The following is a 27,150-nucleotide window of genomic DNA, read 5'->3' as shown; positions in this document are numbered from 1 at the left end:
ATCCATCCATCCATCCACCCACTTCATCCATCCATCCATCCATCCATCCACCCACTTCATCCATCCATCCATCCATCATGTGTATAATAACATTCCTCCCTCCCATCCATCCATCCATCCATCCATCCACCCACCCACTTCATCCATCTATCCATCCATCCATCATGTGTATAATAACATTCCTCCCTCCCATCCGTCCATCCATCCATCCATCCATCCATCCATCCATCCATCCATCCATCCACCCACTTCATCCATCCATCCATCCATCCATCCACCCACTTCATCCATCCATCCATCCATCCATCCATCCATCATGTGTATAACATTCCTCCCATCCATCCATCCATCCATCATGTGTATAACATTCCTCCCATCCATCCATCCATCGTGTGTATAATAACATTCCATCCATCCATCCATCTATTATGGCTCTGTTGTCTTAGTCTTCTTACATAATAAACTCTGAAAGGGTGAAATGACTCAATGATTGTATATTACAATTGCTTTAACAACATTAAACCTATATTCAAGGAGTATTTCCCTCATTGCATTTTTTTTTCTCTCCTCAGCTGTTCGAGTCGAACAGGGTGAAGTTCTATATGTTGAACGAGGTGTGGGAGATGCGAGGGCATAATGGACAGGTATCATGAAAGTGAGAGAAACAGGAGTTCAGTGAAGTGTAGGTCTCTCTCTGTCTCTCTCTCTCTCGCTCTTTCTCTCTTTCTCTCGTTCCTGCAGATTGATTAATTACACTTGCTCTCACAGTGGCACTGCTTAGCTCTGAATATTTTCTAACACAGCTATTGCAATAATGGATTGGCCCTGGGCTAAAATGCAAGAACTCATAACACGAGTAAGCACACAGTCAGTGAAGTAAATGTATAATTAAGAATAAGCTGAATTGTGATCTATTATGAAATTGCACTTTTGATAAATATGTCTTTCTGAAGAATAATGAGATTTGTATGCTATATTAAAAGTCACAGTGGTCAGAAAGTGGCAACTATAAGAATATAAGGTTACTCTTTATTTTAAGGTGCCTTTGTTACGCTGTAATTATACATTTAAGTACTGAGTAATATTAAGTAACTACATGTACTTACTATAGGGTTAGAATTAGGGTTTGGTTTGGTTTAAGGTTAGTTGCATGTAATTATGCATAATTTATAGTTATTACTATAGTAACTACATGTAACATACGTAACAATGACACTGTAAAATAAAGTGTTACCGAATATAAATGTGAAACTAAAATATTTTTGTTTCTTTTGTTTCAATAGTTAAAAGAAGTGGTTCTAAAAAGTGGCAAAGTCTTAAGAGCTGACGTCTGTGTTATTGGCATAGGTGAGTCAATGAAATTACAGAAATTCAGCTGAATTTTTAACATTATTACTCCAGACTTCATTGTCACATGATCCTTTAGAAATCATTCTAATATGCTGATTTGGTGCTTAAGAAACATTTCTTACTATTATCAATGTTGAAATCAGTTGTGCTGCTTAAAGGGATACAGTAGTTCACCCAAAAAATGAAAATTATCCCATGATTTACTCACCCTCAAGCCTTCTTTCAGATGAACACAATCTGAGATATTTTTATATACAGTGCTTAGAGTAAATGAGTACACCCCACTTAAAGTCTCTGGAGCAAAGCTAAATTTTAGACTACAAATGTCAAATTTAACAAGAATTCAACCACAGGTGAGTCTAATTATTCATTACACAGGTGTCCAGCAGACAGTTGACTATAAAAGGGTGTTTAAACCCCTTCCCATTTCATGCTGTCAGCAATGGCACCACATGGAAGAGAAATGTCACAAGACCTGAGAAAGAAAATAATTTCTTTACACCAGAAAGGTGAAGGCTACAAGAAGATCAGCAAAGCTTATCAGTCAGAATACTGTAGCAAAAGTGGTACAAAAATTTTAAAAAGATGGAACTGCAACCATCTCACAGAGACGTCCAGGTCATCCACGGAAGTTAACACCTCAACAGGAGCGTCTTCTGATGAGAAGGGTTTAAGAAAATCGGCATGCAAGTTCACTGCAGTTATCTAAAGAAGCAGAAAGCCAAACTGGGGTGACTATTTCCTGTGACACAATACAGCGAAAGAAGCCTCTCCTAAAGCCCAGGCACCAAAAAGCCCTCCTAGAGTTTGCCAGGGCCCATGCTGACAAAGATGAAGACTGCTGGGCCTCTATACTCTGGAGTGATGAGACCAAGATAAATTTTTTTGGAACTGATGGCTTCAAAACATGGTGGTGGCAGAGTCCTTATGTGGGGCTGCATGAGTGCTGCTGGTGTCGGGGAGCTGCATTTCATTGATGGCATCATCAATTCACAGATGTACTGCTCTATACTGAAAGAGAAGATGCTACCATCACTCCGTGCCCTTGGTCGTCGTGCACTTTTCCAACATGACAATGATCCTAAACACACATCTAAGGCCACTGTTGGATTTCTGAAGAAGAACAGGGTGAAGGTAATTCAGTGGCTCCTGATCTAAACCCAATTGAACACCTATGGGGAATTCTGAAGAGACAAGTTGAGCATCACTCTCCATCCAGCATCCAGTCTCTGAAAGAGGTCATTCTTGAAGAATGTCGCCAACTTGTTCATTCCATGCCTAGAAGACTTGATGCTGTCATTAAAAATCATGGAGGCCATACAAAGTACTAGATGTAGTAGTTTTTGTTGTGGGGTGTACTCATTTTTGCATCACCCTAATTTGAGTCAAACTGAAAAATGTGTAGTCTAAGTTATATTATTAACCTTACTTTCATGTTATAAGTTAAACAGATGTTATATTAAACTTAATCTTGTCAACATTTTGGAAATTGTTTTTGTGTTCATTGAGATATTGTTTAAAATGTTACTTTTCAAAGGGAGTGTACTCATTTACTCTGAGCACTGTATCTCTGATCGTATGCAGTATGCTTACGGTTGTCCGCTGGAAGCTAGTTATTTGAATTTATATAGTTTTAAATATAGATATTTTTCTTACAAAAACTCATCGCTTCACTTCAGAAGGCCTTTATTAACCCCCTGGTGCCGTATGGATTACTTTTTTATGGATGGATGCATTTTTTTTTTTTTTTTTTTTCAAAATGTGGCCCCCCATTAACAACCATTATAAACCTTGGAGGACTAAGGATATTTTAAATATATCTCAGATTTTGTTAATCTGAAAGAAGATAGTCACATACACCTAGGATGGCTTGAGGGTGAGTAAAGCTTGGGATAATTTTCATTTTTGGGTGAACTAACCCTTTAATGTTTTTGTACAAAATGTAATTGTATTGTCATATTGAAAACTTGCAATTAAACAGGCTTTAAACACTAAACACTAAAACAAATATGAAAAACATAAAGTATTTCATAAATATTTTGATCATAAGTGTGTGTGTTTAGGCTCAGGTCCAGCCACAGCATTCCTGAAGCAGAGCGGAGTGCACATGGACTCCAAAGGATTCATCCCAGTCAATAAGGTTCAGTCATTCCACAGTACTGTTCTATCTGTTACTGTACATCTCTTACTGCATGTTATAACAAATGCTGTTATCTGTTACCAAAGTGTCTGTGCTAATCTGCCCATGCTTATTTCTACTGTATCAGTGATAAACTGTTGTTTTAGTGTGATTACCTTGAGTATTTCATTATAATGCGTACAAGGACAAGCTACAACGCATGTCATAAATCTGCAACCAGTCAAATTTACAACCCTTTCAGACCATGCAGACGAACATCAATGGGGTCTTCGCTGGGGGTGACGTGGTAACGTTTCCTCTAGCTCAACGCAGCAATAAGAAGGTGAACATACCCCACTGGCAGATGGCTCATGTACACGGTAAGACCTGTAGCCAAATAATGTTTCATTCATTCAACCATAACGAGAACTAGATTTTTACATTTTTACATCTTCCCCTGCAGGTCGAGTGGCTGCACTTAGCATGATGGGAAAGGCCCCAGACATTAAAACGGTGCCTTATTTCTGGACAGCCATGTTTGGGAAAAGCATACGATATGCAGGTAAGGATAAACTTCTAAGGATAAACATCGGAAAACACTTCATGAAGAACACACTAGACTCAGTGAATGTTTGACGTAGTTTCAGTGTCAGCGCTCCTTTGATGCATCTCAAGTGCTTTAAATCTTGTTGTCAAGGTTATGGAGATGGCTTTGATGATGTCGTCATTCAGGGAGATTTGGATGAGCTGAAATTTGTGGCATTCTACACAAAGTGAGTTTATTTGTTTTTTATTAAATCATTATATAAATTATTATTATTACTCAATTTTTTTATTTACCAATACAATTATTGCAATAATAATACATTTCTGTAATTAATTTATAAATATACATTTTATTTAATGCAATAAAATAATATTTTTTATAAGTACTCGATTTCATATTTTACAGTACAATACTATTATTGCAATAATAATAAATTTCTTTATTGGTTTATTTAATTTTATAATTGAATAAATACAAATATTATTATTTTTATTATTTATTTTATTAAATTATAAAATTAATCAAACAAATAGTTTTATATTTGTATGTTTTATGATAAATTATTATTATTTATAATAATAATAATTATTTGTGGCATTCTACAGAAAGTTAGTGTATTTGATCAAGGCATTTATCATTATTGAAAACATGAATTCAATCAGAAAACATGAATTCAATACCTTAGACATTCGTTTTTATTAGACATTAGTATTTATCTTTAATTGCGAGTCACGCTAAAATTCTAAAAAAGTGTGTAATTGATTAAAATGAGCTGCAGGGACTGAACTAAAATCATAAGTAATTTCTGTGATTAGTTTTGGATATAGCTCATTATGTTAATCAGCACAAAGATTATGAGTTTATGATTTTTCTAGACATAATCTGCACAATTTGCATAATCTACACTCTTAACTGCATTATTCTTATTTTCTGAAATTGACCTTAATGACTCAGGTGTCTTGGGCTGCCATGGTAATAAATCAGATCATCCACTGCTAGAGCTGCTAGAAATTAAAATAAAAAAATATAGATTTATCTCAGATGAAAGAAGCTTTATTTAGTGTTACTTGCTAAGGAAAATAACACAATTATACTTGCTTATACATAGGATTAATGTTAGTTTTATGCAAACACACCGTAACACTTAAACCCACAGTTTCCCACAGATACTTTTGACAGTATCTGTCAAAAGTTTGGAAACATTACAATGTTTTAATGTTTTTGAAAGAAGTCTCTTCTGCTCACCAAGGCTGCATTTATTTAATTAAAAATACAGTAAAACAGTAATATTGTGAAATATTATTACAATTTAAAATAACTGTTTATTATTTTAATAAATTTAAAAATGTATTTTATTCCTGTGATCAAAGCTGAATTTTCAGCATCATTACTCCAGTCTTCAGTGTCACATGATCCTTCAGAAATCATTCTAATATGCTGATTTGACATTTAAGAAACATTTATTATTATTATTATTATTATTATTATTAAGGTTGAAAACATTTTTGCTGCTTACCATTTTTGTGAAAACAATAATGCCATTCAGATTTGTGGTAAGATTAAAAAAAGAAAGAAATTAATACTTTTATTCAGTAAAAATGCATTAAAATGACAGTAAAGACATTTATAATGTTAAAAAGATTTCTATTTATAAATGGTTTAATAAATACAAATAAATGCTGTTCTTATGAACTTTATATTCATCAAAGAATCCTGAAAAAAGTATCACAATTTCCACAAAAACATTAAGCAGCACAACTGTTTGCAACATTGATAATATTAATAATAATAAACTTTTCTTGAGCAGCAAATCCACATATTAGAATGATTTCTAAAGGATCATGTGACACTGAAGACTGGAGTAATGATGCTGAAAATTCAGTTTTGACATCAGGAATAAATTACATTATAAAAAATATTAAAATAGAAAACAGGTCTTTTAATTTGTAATCATATTTCCCAATATTACTGTTTTTACTGCTTTTTTGATTAAATAAATGGAGCCTTGGTGAGTAGAAGAAACTTCTTTCAAAAACTTTTATTGTTGTTGTAGCCCTACTTGTTATTTTACTTCTTGTTATATTGACTGTTGAGCTGATGAAGCTCAGTGTTCTGTGTTTAATCCGCTGTGATTACAGGAGTGAGGAGGTGGTAGCCGTGGCCAGTATGAACTACGACCCCATTGTGTCACGGGTTGCAGAAGTCTTTCGCTCAGGAAAGACGATTAGGAAACGTGACGTGGAGTAAGTACATTTCTAATTTCACAGAAAACAGTGACTATACATGTAGTAAGATTTTCTAAGGTTTAAACATGTCATTGCAAAATATAGACATGAAATCTGGTACTTTTGCACCAAGTTTAAATTTTTCATCTAATATTTACAGTGCACAGCATAAATGAGTACACCCCCTCTGAAACGTCTGTGTACAGAAAAGTCAGCAATGACTCAATTACTTAGAAGACATGTTAGGGTTCTTTAGAGATATAATGTTCCAGCAAGTCAGCTTAATCAATTGCCAAAGACGCATGTCAAAATTATTCAGCAAAATAAGATTTTCTTATCAAAGTGATAAAATGTTGTAGCAAAAATGAGTACACCCTACTAAAAGTTACTAAATAAAATGAAATAAAAATGTTCTGGTGTAAGTTTAAGGCAATGTTTGATCAACAGGTTGAACCAAAACATTTAAAGAGAAGTAATTTCTTGACAATTAAAAGTGTTATATAGTCCACTGAATCATTCTCAGACTTAATGCTGACAACAATGGAAGCACTTTGGAGAGAACTGTCAGGAGACTCGTTTCTTAGCACAAAAGAGGACAGTGCTACAAGAGGATTACCAAGTTATTGTTTTAAGTGTGAAAATATAGCAAAAGTAACAGAGAAATTCAAAAACAATGGACTTGTGACAAGGCCCCTGAAATAATCAGGCCCACATTTTAAGCTTTCATTTAGTGATGAGGGATTTTTTTGCTAGACAAAGAGCAGGAGAAATACCAAGCGAGTGTCTCAGAGCCAGCAAAAGCTATGAAAAGAGTGACTGTTTATCTCACAGAGTAAGATGCAGCCTGCAGAAATGACATGCATGGTTGTTGTTCTCACTGGAACTACCTACTGTAGCCAAAGCACAATAAAGTAAGTTAGCCATTTCCAAAGCCCATATTTACAAAATATAGATTCTGGGAATCAATACTCTAGTCTCATGTGACCAAATCAATCATTTTGGATCTAACAGCATCCAAAATGTTATTGTGTTGCTAGAGGAGGAGTACAGTGAGAAGTGCCTGGTTCCCACAGTAAAGTTCAGTGGTCGTAAAGCTCTTATATAGGGATGTATGAGTGCTGAAGGTGTGAGGGAGTTGTGCTTTATCAATGCTGTCATGAATTCCCACACCTCTGTGTAATTTAATACACAAACTTGAAACAGAAGAAGTTACCCTTTCCTCATTCCCTGCATTGTTGGGCATTTTCTTCAATATGACAATGAGGATATGCATTCTCCCACGGTGAAAAACCTTCTGTGGACATGTATTACACTCAATCTTAACACTCTTGAGCACCTGTGTGGGATTCCTCTCCCCATTAAAGACCGGGGCATTTAAGGAGCTCATCATTCAGGAGTTAAACAGGACAGATGTGACAATTTGTCATGAACCTGTACACTCCGTGCCAAGAAGAGCAGTATATTCACAATTATGGAGGGCATACTAAGTGCTAGAATATTATACATTTGTTGAATTAAATCTAGGGTGTACTCATTTCTAAACAAAATTGGCTAATTTACTTATTTTATGGCTATTAATGACATATATTTATCAGCTCTTATTATGTATACGTTTAATACATTTTAGTTTTGCCATCTTTCCATGAATTGAATTAGTGATCTTAAAGAAAATACATCTTTTGTATTTGTTCAGAGGTGGTGTACTCATTTCAGTCATTTCATCTAATATTTAAATTTTATTTTATTCCAGTAAACAAAAAAAGTTTTTAGTAGTTTTAAGTTTCGGTACTGATAATAACCCTGACACACACTCCTTGAATTTTAACATTCTCAGCTAGAAAAGACAGCAACCAATGTTTAAAATGCTGTATTGTATGATTTCCCTTGCAGGACAGGAGACATGTCATGGCTGATAGACAAAGGCTCACAGTGAGAATGTGCACATCATGCTCTCTGAGTTTTCCTTGCCAAACTTGGACGATCTCCTGTGACAGACATAGTCTTAGTGCTGCAGCTGCAGTTGGTTAAGTGGGACACTAGATGGGAGACATATGCTGTCCTAAACTGAGCACCTGGGCCGTGCCGAGGACGTCGTCCCCATGAGGTGGAACCTCTCCAGGCCTGGATCCGTTCACAGCGCTAACAAATGAGCCATACCTGGTTTTCACCCTCTGTACTAGACAGGACAGCTCTCTCTCTCTCTCTCTTTCACTTTTTCTCGTGGGCTGGTCGACTCGGACCTCTCTGCTTTTGCATGAAGCATCTGCCTGTACACAGTGTTCACAGGAGAGCCGTTATGGGGAATTGTCATATTTTATTTTGTACATGCAACTTTGTATATAGCTGTTACCTGAAGATACATTCAAAAAATAAGACTGCACTTTTTCTACCGAACCTCTGCTACTGATTAGCCTGGCTACGAGAACGAAAACAGATCTGATGTCTGGCTCTCGTCGAAATATGCAGCTTCGCTTGCGGCAATTTGTAGATGTAGAGAGAGCAGATGCATGAAAATTCATATGCATAGGGCATTAGTTTTCATTAAGAATTTCCCAAAGGATTTTAATGTGGTATTATTATTCAGGGAAGGTGACAAGGTCCATATGTCAATGTCTATGAATATAAATCAAATATATGATACAGTATTATCATATATCACAATTTATGGGTGCATATCATGAAACCATAATCAAATGAAATGAAAAGAAAAAGAAACTTAAACGAAAAGGAAGTTTATTTTTAGGGCCATTACTTTTTAGGTCATATATATATATATATATATATATATATATATATATATAATCACACACACACATACTGTTTTACATATATTTAATATTATTTATATATATATATATGTATATACATACACACATACATATATACATTATATATATATATATATATATATATATATATAGTTTTTGGCATTATTTTCATGGGAATTAAGCACATTTCCCCCCAAAGTCTCATTACTGCAATGTATAATTTATTACTATAATATCATTCATTTTCTTTTTCAGACATTTTCTTTATGCAAAATGTAATTTTATCATTTCAAAACTTAAATGATAGATAATATATATTATAATATATAGATAATATGACTTTGCGGTGAACTATGACCTAGACTTGTTATTGACAGGCTTCATGAATTGCTAAATCTATCTATTATTTAATGCTCCCAGCCATTAAGCATTGCAAGTTCAAATTTATAGTAAAATCTCCATGGCAATAAAGTGATGCTGTCATTTCGAATGTTCTCACCCCAAACTGAAGCATGAGCCCGTGCAGCAGGACTGGCCTGAAACACTCGCTGACCTTTAACAATGACAATATACCTCTTGCTCATGGGAACTGTGGTTGCCCTGCTAGTAAATTGCACAAGACGACAAATATTTAAAGCTATAACTTTATCTATAGAAATGCTCGTATTATAAAAGTCGAGGCTTGTATTTTTTGACTAATCGTAAAGTGATTTATTGATGACAGACTGATTGATTGTTGATTGTATTTTTAGATTGTGCGCAATAATAATGAATGCTTTTCTTGTAGCTCTGACCTCCTATAGCTTTTCTTTGGTACTAACTCAGGGATTGGAGGTTTCAGTCATATGGGACAGGTTCTGGTGGAATACAAAATGATGAATAAATTTGTTGCTATAACATTTTATTGTGCTTTTTGTTCTTTCAAATATATTTACACAAGCAAGCTATTTATTATAGTCTAAGACAAAGTGTTGAGTCAATTAAAGAAGACTTTTTTCCCCCTCTGTAAGACAGCTAAAAATCAGCATAGCTTAAAAAAAAACATTTTAAAGCCTCAATTTAAAATGTTCAATTTAAAATGACATCCATTTAGAAAAGCACGCTATACACTGAAAACGTGAAATATGAGTATTATTGCAGCCTTAAGAAAGATGTTTTTGCAATACTGAGGTAAAGGCATTTTCATTTAAAAGTCATGGAAGTGCTATGGTTTCTTAAAGGGATAGTTAACCCAAAAATTTTAATTCTGTCATCATTTACTCACCCTCAAGTTGTTTCAAACCTGTATGAGTTTCTTTCAATTGATGGTCCCCATAGACTTCCATTTAATTTTTTTCCATACTAATGGAAGTCAATGGGGTCCATCAACTGTTTGTTTGCCCATATTCTTCAAAATATCTTTTTATGTTCAACAAAAGAAAGAAACTCAGACAGGTTTGAAACAACTTGAGGGTGAGTAAATGATGACAGAAATTTTCATTTTTTGGGTGAACTATCCCTTTAAATTTACATGTTCTTACCAAACAAAACCAAACAAAATAAAATAAAGAAATACATCAGTGCGTGATCCCACCCTGTACAAGTAACTACTTTATGTATGGACGGTTAAAAAATTGGATCTCAGTCATGATCCATCTTTAAAACCAGTTATTCCAAAACGGGTTGACTGATGCAAGTTCATAGTATTCATAAAACAATGCCCTAAAAATAACTACAATTTTAACATTTGTAGGCAGCATCACTTCAAATCACTGATGACCACTACAAATCATCTTAAAATCATATATAAACCACATAAAAATACAGACAAACATGCAACAGTACATACTGTACGAACGACAGGAAGACCTAAAGTTAGTTGAGTGCTGCTTCTGTGGCTGCTGGGAGAAATTCTTCCGTGTTACTATATAAAAAGCAGAAACGCTACTTTATAAACACTGAGTAGAGAGAACATGAGGTTGAATTCGGTGCGCAATCGTACCTTTGGTTTCTCCCACAGTGCACCTGGAGATCAAAAGAAGGCAGCAGAGAGCAGGCAAATGTCTCAGATAATCAGCGTTCATGGAGTGATAATGCAGCTTATTGGCTATTAACAGTTGTAGGTCTGATTAAAAATGCTTCATATAGAAAAACTAGCTGGTGTAAGAGAATATTGAGGTCATGTCTGTATATCACATTTTGAACAACACTATTCACATTTAACGAAAAGGCACAGATTTGTTATCATCACTCATGTAACTATGAAACAACATCAGTATTTTCAAACAAGGATGTGCTTGATATGAATTAATCAGATGACTTTGCCCAACAGCTGCCATGCCGGCTTCCTTCAGAAATCATATTCTGCAGCACACTGGCGAAGATACTCCTCGTACAGTTTCCGCTAAGATAAAGATGACAAATATTACAAGATTAGAAGAAGAAAACCATCATTACATTTCAAATGTAGGCTCTTTATTTTGATATCCTTCCTGAAAAAACAACACGGAGTCTACAGTGGTTAGCTGGTCTAACAGCCAAGCCAAGCTGGTTAAGCTGGTCTGGATTTAGACACTTGTCAGCTGGTCATTATAACTCAATATTTTATATCCTTTTTAATGTACATGTCAATATTTGTATATTGTTAAATGGTTTAAAAGAGTGAATTTTAAACCATTTTAATGCACTGTAAAAAATCCAACTTCAAAATGTTCTTCTAACAAATGTAAAAAAGTAGCTTGAACAAAAGATTATTTAGTAGGATGAGTCAGTTTATTATCTTGAGTGAACTAAACAAGAATACTCTAAACATGTTGCTAACAAAACTTCTTTTGATGAGCTTATTTAGATTATCAAAATCTAAACTTGTCCAAATGTTGTTCCAACTTTCCAAATTGAGTTATCTGAACAAACAATTTTACGTTGAACAATGTTAGGCCAGTTCTCAGCATGCATTGCAGCTTATTATTTATTAAAAATGATCATTAATACATGAAAAGTGCAAATGAAAAAGAGTGTGGAATTAAAATGAGATGAAAAATGAATCACTTTCAGTTCAAATCAGAGGCACTAATGTTGAAAAGTTTGAGGTCGGTAAGATTTTATGATGCCTTTTAATGGAGTCTCTTATGCTTACCATAGCAGCATTTAATTGATCAAAAATGCAGTAAAAAGTGAAATATTATTACAATTTTAAATAACTTTTTTTATTTGAATATACAGTATATTAAAGTATAATTTATTCTTAAGATGCAAAGCTGAATTTTCAGCATCATTACTCAAGTCTGATTTGCTGCAAACATTTCTTATTATAATCAATATTGTAAACAGTTAACAGTGCTGCTTAATATTTTTGTGGAAACAGTGATGCATTTTTTATAGGATTCTTTGACGAATAGAAAGTTCCAGAACAGCTTTTATTTAAAAAAGAAATTGGTATTATACAATGCCTTTACCATCACAATTTTTCTTACTGATCCCTCATTTTTGAACAGTATAGTAATTGTCAACACAAGGAAGGATTATGAGACTACTGTATGTCTTGTACGGCTAAATAAATAGTGCAATTATGATATTCACAGTGGTGAATATTGGATATATCACATAGCTCTACTGACAGATCAACAAACCACTTTAGGTTAGATTAAGCTGATTTGTTCAACAGCGAAACATCGATAGCAATGCAATGCATGTCATACCTTCTTGGATTTGACGACATCCTGGATGTAATCGCTGCACTCCGCCAGTTTCTTCTTCTCTCTCCTAGTAAGAGTCTTGCTGCCCTGACTGAATAAGATCAGAGCATTAAGTGGGCTGCTGTTAAACTCATGAAGTGACCATTAAAAAACTATACAGAAGTCCTGCATATGCCACCAGAGAGAAGTTTTCACAGAAAGATCCAGTTATGACATTTTGACTAAACATTATGAGGTCTGGCTATTCTATATATACATAAAATTTGAGCACTGTTGAATAAACAGTAATGTTAGTATGCTATTCCAAAGATAGCCAAAGAATAAAGTGCTAAATAAATAAATATAAATGTTAGCGTTACGGTGCCCCCTTGTGACAGCGAAAAGAAACAATTAGAGATCAATTTTGCTCACCGTGCAAAATACTTGGCCAGAAAGAGCATAAAGTAGCACAGTGCACCAAAGGTGATCACAAACATTATCTGCCAGTCTTCAGGAATCCAGTCCCACAGATACACAACTACTCCCTATTACAACACACAAACAGAAGAAAAATAAAACTGATTCATCTGCGATTGGAGCAGATCTTAGATGGTTCACCCAAAAATGAAAATTGTCTCATTATTTACTCACCCTCATACCATCCCTGATGTATATGACTTTCTTTAGATGAACACACTAATAAATTCACTCTGGGTGAACGGGTGGCACGTGGTTCACGTTTGATAAATTAATGTCTTCTGAAGCGAAATAATTGGTGTATGTAAGAAAAATACTCCCCCCCCCCTTTTTTATATTACTTTTTTAACTATAAATCAATGTTTCCAGTCTACTGTCATATGAGCGTTCATGAGAGGGACGTTGTGACGTGACGCAAGTGCGTTGTGAAGCTCGCCTGAAGCGGTCCTCTGTGCTTCTGCATTACTTATCGTGTAAACTTCAGTTAAAGGGATAGTTCACCCAAAAATGAAAATTTGATGTTTATCTGCTTACCCCCAGGGCATCCAAGATGTAGGTGACTTTGTTTCTTCAGTAGAACACACATGATGATTTTTAACTGCAACCGTTGCCGTCTGTTAGCCGTATAATGCATGTCAATGCATGTTGACCTCACACACCAGATGCGCAAGGCATCTGGACATAGTGGTGTTTTAGAGGTAAAATATTATATAAATACTGTTTGGTTTCTTGCACAAACCGATCGTTTCATGTCTTAGGACATCAATGTGTCGTCATGAGCCGCAGGGTATAATTTGGATTAGTCTGTGAATGTGTTTTTGACTCTTATAGATGGAGTTCCCATTGACATGCATTATTTTACTGTCAGAAAAATGACAGTAAAATAGAGTTAAAAGTTAAAAATTGGAGTTAAAAATCATCATTGGAGTTAAAAATCATCATTTGTGTTCTACTGAAGAAACAAAGTCACCTACATCTTGGATGCCCTGGGGGTAAGCAGATAAACATCACATTTTCATTTTTGGGTGAACTATCCATTTAACTCTTTCCCCGCCAGCGTTTTTTTTTTAAAAAGTTGCCAGCCACCGCCAGTGTTTTTGACAATTTTCACAAAAATTTTAATATTTTGTTGTAATATCTGAACATGTAATCTATCAAAGAAAAGAACAGAGCCTCTGATTTTAAACAACAAAAAAAAACCTAATTTTATTTTAGCTTCAGGTATTCTTTTTTTTTTTTTTTTTTAATCAACACTTGAATGTGGGAAAATTTCATTAAAAAAGCAACATTGTAAACAAAAAGCTGAGAAAATAGAATTTTTTTTCTTTTAAAGACTACACCGTGCATAAGCTATGCTTTTATCGCTTGTTTTGGTTGTTTTTTTGCCTGTGTTTTGATCTGGAGATTCTCTAATCTTTCACAAGATGCGTAATAGCACTGTATAACAGTGAAAAAATGGAAAGCTGGAAAATTCCATCAATAGCGGGGAAAGAGTTAATAATATTAGTGTTTTTCTTACATACAATCGTTTTGCTTCAGAAGGCATCGATTCGTCCAGTGAGGTTGTATAGATTATCGTCATGAATGCTGTGTGTGGTTTTTCAAGCATTTAACCAGCTGCACAATTCAAATGGCATTATATATGGCCTATTATTTTCTTAAAAATCTTCATTTGCGTCTATCTTTAGAAAGAAAGTCATATACACTGGGGATGGCATGACGGTGAGTAAATGATGAGAGAATTTTCATTTTGCGGTGTACTATCCCTTTAAACAAATTTTCAGAATACATGAAAATGAGTACATACTGTGGAAATGTAGAGTGTTTTAGCCAGTCCCTCTCCTACAAGAGTGTCCAGCTCCTCTGGAGCGAAAGTGCTGATGAGGAAGCTGAGGATGAAGAGCGACGGAAGGAAGATTCCCAGAACTCCGCACAGGAAAGAATTAAAACGATTGCTTCTATTACAGCTCACATTCATCCTGAGGAAAGACAAATACATGCAAAACTGATTACATGAGTCATGATATAGAACAGATGATATGATGAATGGACATGTACCGGTCCTGCTCCAGTGTCTGGTTGATGGTAGAGATGACCACGTTACAGTCTTTCTCCAGCTGGTCAAGTGTTTTCTGCACAGCCTGGTTTATACTCTTCTCAATGGTCTCACACACCTCATCAATCTGGTTGATGCATCTGCTGGGCTGCACTCGCAAACCAAAATCAATCGAAATCATTTTACATTCACTATATATAAACAATCTATACTAGTAGTGTCATGTGCGATTACATAGTAAAGCAATAAGCCATAAGAGGCTGTGCAATATTACCACATCTGAGGGGTGTTATAAAAATTCAAAACAAGCAAGTGATATAGTAATATAGCATAACTACAGGCTGTTTATGGTTGCCAAGCAATGCAACAATCAACTTTTGCAGTGAATGGAGTGAAGTAGTTTACTGTCATTACCAACAAAGCCAAACATGGATGCATTTTGTCATTATGAGTACTAATAGAATATAAACATAGAAACTAATAGACATAGACATAGAAACTAATCATTTTGAGGATATGAACAGCTCTGAGCAGAATATCAGTTATTTTGTAATTACAGTAATTCCATCAATTTTGTCTTTTTGTATATATCTTATGTAAACTGACTGATATCACTGCCCAAATACACGCTACCATTTAAAAGTCTCTTAGGCTCACCGAGACTGCATTTATCTGATCAAAATTACAGTAAAAACAGTAATGCTGTGAAATATTATTAATTACAACTGTTTTCTATCTAAAAAAATATATTTTAAAATGTCATTACATCCAGCCTTCAGTGTCACATGATCCTTCAGAAATCATTCTAATATGCTGATTGGCTGCTCAAGAAACATTTCTGATTATTAAACTAATAATTCTTTTTCAAGGTTCTTTAATGAATAGAAAGTTCAAAAGAACTGCATTTATTTGATATTGAAATCTTTTGTAACATAAATACTGTCAATTTAATGCATTTTTGCTGAATATAAATAATTATCTCTTAAAAAAAAATAATCTGACCCCAAACTTTTGAACAGTAGTGTATTATAAGCTGCCTGAAATCTTAGTTATATCTTTATAGAATCAGCCCGTTTTTTCTTTGTAGCTTTAAGTTGGGCCTTTAAGAAAAGTGTCTCAAGTCCCTGCTGACAGACAGAACTCATTAATGTAAATGCTGCAGAGAGACATAAATCCATTTCCTCTGACACAGCAGTGCGGCATGGGCAGGCTTTCAATACTCATGTCTGATTCCAGTTCTAGGAGGGAAACCATAAACATTTAACCAACAAGGCAATCTGTTACAGTCGCTTCTTACTTTTTGAGGGTTAGGGATGTATATCGTGGGCATTTCAAAGCCACATTTGTTGAGTCCAGGTCTCCTGCACAGCTCTTGGACAATCTGCATCATCACCCGCTGTTGGAATAAAAACAACACCATGTACAGTATAAGACTGATATAGACATCTGACCTTAAGATGAGCAAATGCTAAATAGAAACTCCCAGAAGATTAGATTTGTAATAACATCCGTTTGGCTTCTTGTCTGAGAACAAATTATTATGGCAAGAAGATCACACATTAAGGTCAACATGCAATCTGAAATCCCCTTATTTATTTTTATTAATACGTCTTCCTGTAAAATCAAGTCCCAACCCATCACAGAAACATGTGCAAAACACTAGATTTAAATAAAAACATCTTTTGGTTGATTTATAAGCCTTTTTAACTAGTGAGGACCAGTCAAATGTCCTCACTACTGGGTTGTGAAAGTATTTCACAATATAAGTGAGGACATTTGGTCCTCACAAGTATAGTCAAAACAAGTATACACACACACACCTGTCTGTCCGTTTCTCGTCCAACCTCGTCAGCTTTGCTCAGGTAAAAGCGCAGTTTGTCTCCACACTTCTCACTCAGCTGCTCAACAATGTTCAGTGTACGCTTGCACAACGCCTGTCCCATCGGGTCAAAAAACACGAAGATGAGGTCTGCCTGCTCACCTGAATACACACAGATATGTTAAATGAGAAGAAAAATGTAACTCGTTTTATTAAAATAACAATTGTGTGATTTATTTTAGGGTATGAAACAACACTCAAATGCATGAGGAAACAAAATGGCATTGGCATTTGTCCATTTTGTCTCATCGGTTTAAAATGATAATCAATGTTAAAAGGTTTGACAAACTTTCCTTCTTAGGTTGACATATTGCCTTCTGAAACAGGACGTTGGGTTTGGGCATATCGAAGGGCTTGTTCTTTTTTTAAATAGCCAATAGGCTTTAATTTAAGTTACAAGCCTTGAAGCAGGATTTGCTATTCGCTGCAGTATTTAATTGCTACAATCCAATTTACTACATCAATATTTTTTGGTCCATTGTCTCGTATGAGAAAGACTGTACACTTTAAATCCTCCTGACTGCGTTAAATCATCTTAACGGCGCTCTTGTATACCTGTTTCCGATTGGTCAATCGTCAAATGTGTATATCCACTGTTTTTTTGTCAAATGTTAGGAGTACACTACAGTGTTAATTTAGACTATAATCATTTATATATTATTATTATTATTATTATATTATATTAACTTATATTTATTTCATTTTTTGTTTTAATATTTTAATTCTTCAACTTTTTTCAACATTCATTTCAGTTAGTTGCCAAGGCAATATTTTGAATTTGCATTTAAGCTTTTTTTAGCTTAGGTTTTCCCATCTATTTATATTTTAATTCAGCTTTATTTCAACTAAAAAAAAAAAAAGATTTTTAATAGTTTTAGTTAACAATATCACAAAGCTAACATATAGTGCACTGACTAAAGGCCAAAAAACATTAAAAGAAAAAATGGCTCGGCTCAATAAAAGCGTAAAACCACCCAGAAAATTAATTTTAAAATCAGTATCAGAAGATATTTTTATACAAAATACAAATAATGTAATAAATAAAGGCCTGGTTTCACAGACAAGGTTTAGATTAAGCCTGGATTAGGCCTTAGTTCAATTAGGACATTCAAGTAGCTTTTAAAAACACTGGCCTGCATCCTAAGACAATGGCACTGACATATTTTTAGATATGTTTTATGATATGCAAGTTGCTTTCAGTTAAAACAGCTCAAACATGCATTTTAGCAAAGACTATAAAATAACACAAGACGTGTCACTCGTATTGTTTTGAATGGGAGAAAGTGTAACGCGCAATATGGCGGAATAAGTCCCGCCTTCTAAATAAGAGCCAATCTCCGACAGGAAAGTCTTCGCGTCACTTCAGCGGCCATTACAGTCAGACGCGCGCCTCCGAAGAGACGCACATTTAGGTCTGCGCATGCGAATTAGCTTGATCCAGCTTGAAAAATACAGTTTTTTGGCATGATTCGAGCGTTTAGAAACTAAATTTATGAGCCGGTTATTGTTCGATTTCATTGTTGATTTCAAATATGAAATTTAATCGTAAGGTTGGCGAACAGTTTTGGAGAATTTGATGTTTCCCCATTCAAAGAGATTGCATGATGCCCAGGATGTCCCGAGAGGCGTTTCAAAGATGGCCGCCGAATGAAATGACTTGTCTTAAAGGGACTTTGATTTTAGTCAGGGACTAGGCTTAAACCTTGCCTGTGAAAATCTCAGAGAAGTAGCCTATAGAAGATAAAATTGTCCAAAATGATGAGACACAGCCTTACCAAAAGAGGTGATGGCATTGTTGACATCAAAAGGGTACACCATATCTCCATCCACCAACCCTGGAGTGTCCACAAACGTCACCAGGTTGAATTTCTTCTGTTTGGAGGTGGAAATCTCAGCACCCAGGTAATCCGTAACACCTACAATATACAACTGCAGACATTATAAAACTGCGCTGCCATTAGAAATGTGTAGGGATTCATCGTGTGGATTTTGTGTAACAATCTGTCACTGTGTAAGTTTTAAACACAGTATAACAAATCCATCTGATAGATAAAACATGGTGATGAATTCTGATTGACTCTTTGCCCTTCGAATCGGATTCATCCCACTTTCCTGACCACGCCCCATCTGGTGGTCTGTTGTTATGGTTACCCACAACAGCTCTTCAACTGGCAGCTTTAAGGTAGAGCCACATAAAGCTAGCCAGTGAAGAACGACTGTGAAGCAACGCCAGCCAGCCAATACCGATACGATAAGAGATTTAAAACCATGTTTATAAGATAAAACATTTTGCAACAAGATAGCAACTGGTGCAACACTTTGCAAAAGCCATCGCCACAGTGCTTACTTTACGGTTGCTTACATTTTCTGAATGTTTTTAGCATATTCAATGCAACTGCTAAGGTTTTTGGGATGGTTTTTCCTCTAAAATATTCCATTTTTGTCATCCCGCAGGTCAAAACCAAAGGTTAGATTGTTTAGAAAAGTAATATCACGTCATGTCTCATCAAATGTTTCTGCTACCTTCACAACACATCTGCGGTTCACACTGAAGCTCTTCATAGTGGCTGCAGGTGTGCAAGATCTCACACAAACCCGATTTGTTCCGTCTCATCTACATTCACCAAAGGTGCACCAACACACCCTCAGATCTGTCTGTCCATCTCTCTCTGTCTCTCAACTGCTTTCGCTTTCTTATTACAGAAAATACATTGATTTTAAACACGTGCAGTAAGATATACAGGAATTCTCTGGTAAAACATTATTGCTCAAAGGTAGATCTTAATGTTTCTTCTAAACTTCCTAAAATACACAAATGTTGACAGAGATATAAAATGAATGTGGATGATAAAATGTATGATTTTTCTGTCCTTTGAGTATTCCACTATCATTCAAAAGTTGAGATAGGTAAGATTTTTAAAATAAGTTTCTTATGCTCACCAAGGCAGCATTTATTTGATCAAAAATACAGTAAAAATAGTACTATTTAAGTAGTATTATTACAATTTAAATAACTTTTTTTTTTTAATTTCTATTTCATATATATTTTTAAATATTTTTATATGTATTTTAAAGTATAATTGATTCCTGTAATGGCTAAGTTGAATTTTCACTCTAAAGAGAAATATAAATGGTAACAAATGAGACAATTATTTACTATATTTCTAGATAATTTGGCTTTTAATGAGAACTTAAGGATAAATGTCTAAAAAATTCAGTAAAAAAATTGTCTAAAAAATTCAGTAAAAACACTAATATTGTGAAATATTTTTACAATTTTAAATAAGTCTTATCTATTTTAATATATTTAAAATTATTATTTATTCCTGTAGTGGCAAGGCTGAATTTTCAGCATCATTACTCCAGTCTTCAGTTTCAGAATTGCAGCTCAAGAAACATTTCTTATTATTATCGATGTTGAACATTTTTTTCTTTGTATGTCTTTACTGTCACTTTTGATCAATTTAACGCATCCTTGCTCAATAAAATAATAAATTTCTTGAAAAATAAATAAATAAAGAAAGAAATCTTGCCTACCCCAAACTTTCATCCCACAGGCACTACGTAATTAAAATCAGATTTAATCATGTGCATGTGATAGGCTCTAATCACTTAGAGATCTCTGAGTCTTTTTAAAAGTGAAACGGTAACTGGAGAGACGCGTCTCACTGCTGACATTACTTCTGAAAGGTGGAAGGAGATACTAAGGGATCTAGTCCATTGGGGAAAAGTCAAAGGTCAGGAAAGTGCTGTGTCATCTCCAAACTGCAAAGCAGCACCACTGCGGAGAGACCTGAGCCATAATGATAGTATCAAACTTATTGAGATAAGACAAACTCGCCAAAACCACACCCAAACGATGCACCAATCGCAAATCTCATTATTTTTTCCTACACAAACCCACATACTAACGACCAACACAGACGTTTTAAACATTTGAAAAACCTTCAATGTGACACCTTATAGAGGTTTTAAGCACATAAAAACAAAAGTTCATGCACATAAACTTGGCTAAAGTAGAATGAGATTCATATACACAAAAATAATGGTTTATACTTAAAAGAAAGTGCAATAAAAAGAAAGAATTGTACATGAAAATGGAAGGATGCATGCATTTCTCACTGTTCAAAGCACGAATGAATCTCATAATCGTATCAGGCTTGTGATACAGTATGTGATGGCTGTACAATACGCCATTTTCATTTCATATTTGTGCTGTGTTCTGTGTAGCACTAATGTGGGAAGACATTTCTCCCTGTGTATCCCACCAATGCTGCACTACTGTCAATGTGAATGACTCATTCTGGTTCTCTGCACCAGGTGAATCCACGCTGCCCACTGAAGGAAAACTGCACAATCAGTGTGCGGCGATGATGCCCTCTGACACACCCAATGATCACTCACCTACACTAACGAAGCCCCATCAATCCCCAACGTAAGATGCAGCCAAGCTGTGACATCAGCAGGACTCTTACATAAACACACAGTGAAAAGCGTTAAGTCAGCAGAGCCGGAGGGAGTTTATCGAGGAGCATGTGAATGAGATGTGTTGCTATGTTTTGCGATCTCAGGCGGATACTGCGCTGGCCGTACATACGCTCGCATGACTCAGTGTGAGGTGTTAGTCATAGCTGTAGACTCTCCTGCCTCAGCTATACATTTTCTTCAACCTCAGTCTAATTTCTAAGCAATAAATGAGGAAAACAGCTTAAAACTATGAATATTTGAAAGAGTTTGGCTGTTTAATGGACCAATTAATAAAATTATCTCTCTCTCTCTTTTTTTTTTTTTTTTTTTTTTTTAAATTGTGCAATAATCAACAAAGCCTATGTTGTCATTTATTCACAGTTGATATTTGTTTAGTAAGCATGAATATTTCATGTATGCACAGAAAAATATAGTTGTGCAAGACTACAAAAATGAATTGCAATGAAAATCAAAATGATAAACAGGTAAATCGGAGCAACGTACATCACCAAAGATGCCTAAAAATCACATTTAAAGATGCTGAAATGTCAAAATCAAGAGAGAATATAACACTAACATATTTTGAGGGATATGTTGCTTATGAATCACAACATCTCAATAATGTTGATTAAACCTAAACATTAAGTTTAATTTAAATATACTGAACATAAATCTCTTGAGTTAAAGTTAAATATCAATATGAGAAGATCATTTCCTACCTTTGAACTCCAGTAGAGGTCTGAAATGTGGGTAGAGGTGTAACGTAGCATTGCCCTGTGAGGAAAAGAAGCAAACATGTTGAGAAATGAAAGATAAGACACATTTAAAGAGGAGTATGTGGTGTGAAGTCAGAAGCCAGGCCCACTGTAGGGAGGCTCCCTGCTCTCTCTCTCTCTCTCTCTCTCTCTCTCTCTCTCTCTCTGTCTCTCTCTCTGCAGGCTGGGTGATGGTGTGATACTCTCTGCCACATTGCAGCTCTCTCTTCCTGTTCTGCTGGTAGGCTCTTCCTGTAAAGAGCTGATAATCCTTTCATATCACTCCTTCAGCGTAATTACATTACTCACGTTGAGGTCTTCTTCACAGAGACAGAGCAGGAAAGAGAGAGAGGGAGAGCCCTATATGCTTGGGAAAAAGGACGCTGTGTCTTTAAGACAACCCCTCTGCTTCCAGAAGGAGCGACTGACTAAGCTGCGATATTGTCTACTCTTTCACCACATGCATGCATGTATGATTTTCCCTCTTGCTCTCATAAGGAAAAACATTTTGTCTTTTGGCCAAAGCATTTCCTCACATAATCTGCATCCATCAGAGGAACATTGCATTGCTCATAGGTTACTCTTTTATCACTGACATACAGCGTATAAAGCTATACAATTAAAGCGATAGTCACCCAAATGAAAATTCTGTCATCACTTACTCAGGTCCCATTCTTCGTGATCCCATGTTTCAAACTTTAGTTAGTGTGTAATGTTGTTGTTAGAGTATAAATAAAATCTGTAAAATTTTAAAGCTCAAAGTTCAATGCCAAGCGAGATATTTTATTTAACAGAAGTCGCCTACATCGAACGGCCAGTTTGGACTACATCCCTCTACTTCCTTCTTTAATGACGTCACTAAAACAGTTTTTTGGCTAACCTCCGCCCACAGGAATACACAAGAGTTGCGTTTGTAGAGTGTGTTTGTCGCCATGTCGTCGAAACGCTGTCATTTTCATCCCGCAGTCCAATCACCGGGTCTGATTCCGGCTCAAATTGATAGGGTAAAATTAAAGACATGTTTACAATAACACTGAGCGCATGCATCTCCACGTTATGGTAAGAGGCGTGACCTTTCCGGGCAAGGTTCGCTAAGCTGCTGTTGAATCACAACACAGGAACCGCTGGCACAATCAGAACTCGTTACGTATTTCTGAAGGAGGGACTTCATAGAACAAGGAAGTCATCAGCCCGTTTTTATGACAGTGGAAACAGCGGTATACAGATAAGTAAATTATGTGAAAAATACTGTGTTTTTTTACACGCGAAACATGAACACATGTTATATTGCACACTATAAACACAATCAAAGCTTCAAAAAACCACGAAAAACGGGACCTTTATGTTGTTCTAAACTTTGAGTTTCTTTGTTCTGCTGAACACAAAAGAAGATACTTTGAAGAATGTTGGTAACTAAACAGTTGCTGGTCCCCATAGATTTCCATAGTATAGAAAAAATAAAATAAAAATATTATGGAGGTCAATTGGGACCTGTTTGGTTACCAACATTCATCAAAATATCTTCTTTTGTGTTCAACAAAAGAAACTCATACATGAGCATGAAAGTATTAATAAACTTTTGAACAGTAGTGTATGTAAGATTACTCTTTTCTTAAAAGAACAATCTGTGAAGCAGAAAACTTAAAGGGTTAGTTCACCCAAAAATTTTGTCAGTAATTACTCACCCTAATGTCATTCCAAACCCGACTTTCATTCATCTTCAAAACACAAATTAAGATTTTTTTGATGAAATCTGAGAGCTTTCTGTCCCTTCATTGACAGCTACATAACTGTTCATAAAGAGATGGTAAAACTAATCCATATGAATTGAGCGGTTTAGTCCAAATTTTCTGAAGAGACTCGATCGCTTTATATGATGAACAGATTTTTAAAAAACTCTCAGATTTCATCAAAAAGATCTTCATTTGGGTTCTGACGAAGAACAAAAGTCTCACAGGTGTGGAACGACATGAGGGTGAGTAATTAATGACAGAATTTTCATTTTTGGGTGAACTGACCTTTTAAGCAAGTCTATATTTTCTCTCTATTTAATCACACTGCTGTGTAGGAGAAGCAATAGAGATATTAAAGAGATCTAAAGAGGTCTAACTTATGTTCTTAATTCAAACAGTACTGAACTGGTACATCTGAGATGTTTCATCTTGAACTGCAGATGATATTGGCCTTCACAGACATCATCACACTTCAGAATGTCACTTATTAGTAAGCAGCAGAATTCTGCAGAAAGCTTTACAGATTTCAACTCGACTCTTAGGCCTGGCTAATATTTTAGCTGTTTTGATGATGCTCTATTACAAGTGAGATACTCTCAGCTCTGTTTGACACAACTGACCATATTTCAATTAATTCTGAAGAATTTCTTCATCAGCAGAAAAAAAAAAAATGAGACGGTTTCTGTATCTACTCACAAGAATTTTTTTTGGACCTGTGCCATTAGAGAGGAAAGCAGAGAGAGAACAGGAAATGATAGGGAACAGGATTTTTTTGCTCTGATTTTTGTATCAAAAGAATCTGAGCCTATGACACTTTTATTGGTGGCTGAAAGCAAACAAACATTTCTTTAAAAAATAACGTCTCTCTCTTTAAAAGCACTAAAGCTGGTTTTCGCAGGCATCCTGAGATCAGGAAAATGTGTCTTTAAAAATTCATAAGGGCTGCTTTTGAGAAAATTCATTAAAACAGGTTCAGCTAATGTGTTTTCTTCTGATTGATCTCTTTGCAGCTTGGTTTTATTGTATGGCAGCTTGTCTTAATGATAACAGTGTCGACATGTGACCCATGAGTCATTATTAATCGCCTCACAAATGCACTTTCACTATTTATCAGTTTCAGTCATGTGACTTTCCTGCTCATCCGCCATATTTATGATCATCAGGAGGGCAAAGTAATGGCAGTGAATAGTTAAAGCACACAAACAGAAGATTCATCTTTGTATATCTCTGTATATATGCCTTATCTGGTATCTTGTGTATATATATATATATATATATATATATATATATGAAATAAAATATTTGTGATAATAATGTAATCAAAATAATCAAACGCAAACCACATTTTCCTTGCTACGTATACAGGGGTTAAGAGTGTACACACTGTGTCTTAAGCAGCTTTCTCGCAATAATCGGCTTTTTGGTGTGCATGTAAATGTACTTACAGTCAGTGATTCTCTTTTTCTCCCACTGGTTATAAATGTGAAGCCTTGTGTCTCTATGGCCACACCGGTCTTCTGTATGTGCTCCTCCACATACCTGAAAGATAGTTAAAAATTATTAATAATATTTTTATTCCCTTATACATATGTACTATTTATTCTCTTTTGTAATTTTTAATATTTTTATAAATAATTGTTAAGAAATATATGGTCCAATGCAGTGGTTCTCAACCAGGGGTCTGAGGACCTCAGCAAAGGTCCTTAAAATAATTAAATTAAAGTGTAATTACATGTTATTTCTAGACCTGGAATCGTCATGTAAAATAATAGTCTTAAAACGACTTGGGCATTTTTTTAACAAATGTACATTTTTCTAGTTTCTATGCCAAGCTCTAAAATATTCTATCGGGTAGAAATTGAGAGCAAAAGATTTTTTAAATTCTTATCCTTATTCATAAGCCTTTTAATATTTTTGTCAACAATATTTAGAGTCAAAAAGGTTGAGAACCACTGTCTAAATATTGGGATACGTCAACAAAAATGGGGAAAAGAAAATGTGATTCTCAATAAAAATATGCATTTCTTTATAATCGTTAAATGATCTCCAGATCATTTTTCATTTTAAGATGTGAGAGGTGTGATTACCAGTTAATGAAGGAGCTTTTTCCGGCAGAATGGTTTCCCATGATCATCACTATAATCTTTTTCCGAGGAGGTAACAGCCTCACTCCTAAACTCTCTGCCATTTTCACCAATCCTGTCAAACACATCCAGACAAAAAGGGTTTCAGTGTCAGTATATGATGCTTTATTGCTTCTCAACACCAATTTAAATGCAAAGAGGGTAATAATATGTTACATAGATTTATACAATTATATATATATATTAGTACATATTTATCTCTCTATCCACACACACACACATTAATAATTGTGCATACAAACATGCACCTGTATACTATAAATACTGTACATTATATGCCTGTAAAAGACCTTTCAGTTTAGATGAATTTGAAGGATCTTGTATAATCACAGACTTACATATACTGTACTATTACTGAATATAGACTGTACTGACCCATGATCTGCAGTACCGTGACATGCAGAGACAAATGTTCAACATTACTGTCTCTAAACCCTGTGAACTGTGCTTATATAGTCATGCTGCCATTTATCATGTAAAGTTCAAACGGTCTAGATTTGCAGTTGACTATGTTTTAGAAACAGCCATAACACACCTTCTGAATGAGTGACACAATATAAATATAACTAACAGCATTACATATCTCGGACGTTGAACTTTCAAGCTGATTTGCACCTTACAGTGTTTCATAATGTTTTCGATCATATCAAAGACACAACAGTAATGTGTTTACATATGAATGTGTACGCGTTATTTACCGTTTTCGTTGTCGACATATAAAGTGTGACATTCTTTCAGTATTCTTTCACTCGGTGTTGTAATGGTTGACTCCAGAGGATTTGCTACAGCTCGTGGCTTCTTACAGCCTGACATATTGAAAATGTGTAGGACTGATTTTCACCGGCACCAAACGCGGGGGAACCTAAACAGTGTCGCACACGGAGAGACGTCAGAAATGTAAAGCTCTGGCGCCCTCTAACGGAGGTGAAAGTTGAAACATTGGAACTAGACATATCTTGCACAAATCAGCTAATACT

At 35.2% G+C, this 27,150-nt stretch overlaps 2 protein-coding genes across 5 annotated transcripts in view; one reads left to right on the top strand and one right to left on the bottom strand.

Moving 5' to 3' along the window:
* Window positions 1–9,913, top strand: part of LOC125267327 (apoptosis-inducing factor 3) — a 36,003-nt gene extending 26,090 nt beyond the window's left edge. For all 4 annotated transcript variants that reach the window (XM_048188844.1, XM_048188847.1, XM_048188845.1 and 1 more), the window contains 8 exons: window positions 573–644; window positions 1,284–1,347; window positions 3,414–3,490; window positions 3,732–3,849; window positions 3,933–4,031; window positions 4,167–4,242; window positions 6,155–6,259; window positions 8,132–9,913. In XM_048188844.1, coding sequence (XP_048044801.1) covers window positions 573–644; window positions 1,284–1,347; window positions 3,414–3,490; window positions 3,732–3,849; window positions 3,933–4,031; window positions 4,167–4,242; window positions 6,155–6,259; window positions 8,132–8,174 — 654 coding nt within the window. In that variant the 3' untranslated portion in view covers window positions 8,175–9,913. The remainder of the gene's footprint in view (window positions 1–572; window positions 645–1,283; window positions 1,348–3,413; window positions 3,491–3,731; window positions 3,850–3,932; window positions 4,032–4,166; window positions 4,243–6,154; window positions 6,260–8,131) is intronic.
* A 621-nt stretch (window positions 9,914–10,534) lies between these two features.
* si:dkey-98f17.5 (uncharacterized protein LOC569123 homolog) lies at window positions 10,535–27,079 on the bottom strand. Its single transcript, XM_048188843.1, has 12 exons — window positions 26,872–27,079; window positions 26,117–26,228; window positions 25,475–25,568; window positions 22,261–22,315; window positions 18,850–18,990; window positions 17,016–17,176; window positions 16,493–16,591; window positions 15,198–15,343; window positions 14,947–15,118; window positions 13,095–13,207; window positions 12,687–12,774; window positions 10,535–11,392 (listed from the first exon to the last, which is right to left on the bottom strand). The coding sequence occupies exons 1-12, from the start codon at window positions 26,984–26,986 to the stop codon at window positions 11,339–11,341; spliced, it is 1,350 nt and encodes a 449-aa protein (XP_048044800.1). The 5' UTR covers window positions 26,987–27,079; the 3' UTR covers window positions 10,535–11,338.
* Window positions 27,080–27,150: the final 71 nt, after the last annotated feature.

Source organism: Megalobrama amblycephala, linkage group LG4, assembly GCF_018812025.1.
Source record: "Megalobrama amblycephala isolate DHTTF-2021 linkage group LG4, ASM1881202v1, whole genome shotgun sequence".
Classification (NCBI taxonomy): Eukaryota; Metazoa; Chordata; class Actinopteri; order Cypriniformes; family Xenocyprididae; genus Megalobrama; species Megalobrama amblycephala.
Note: the sequence above shows the minus strand (reverse complement) of the source record. Positions and strands in the feature narration are given on the sequence as shown.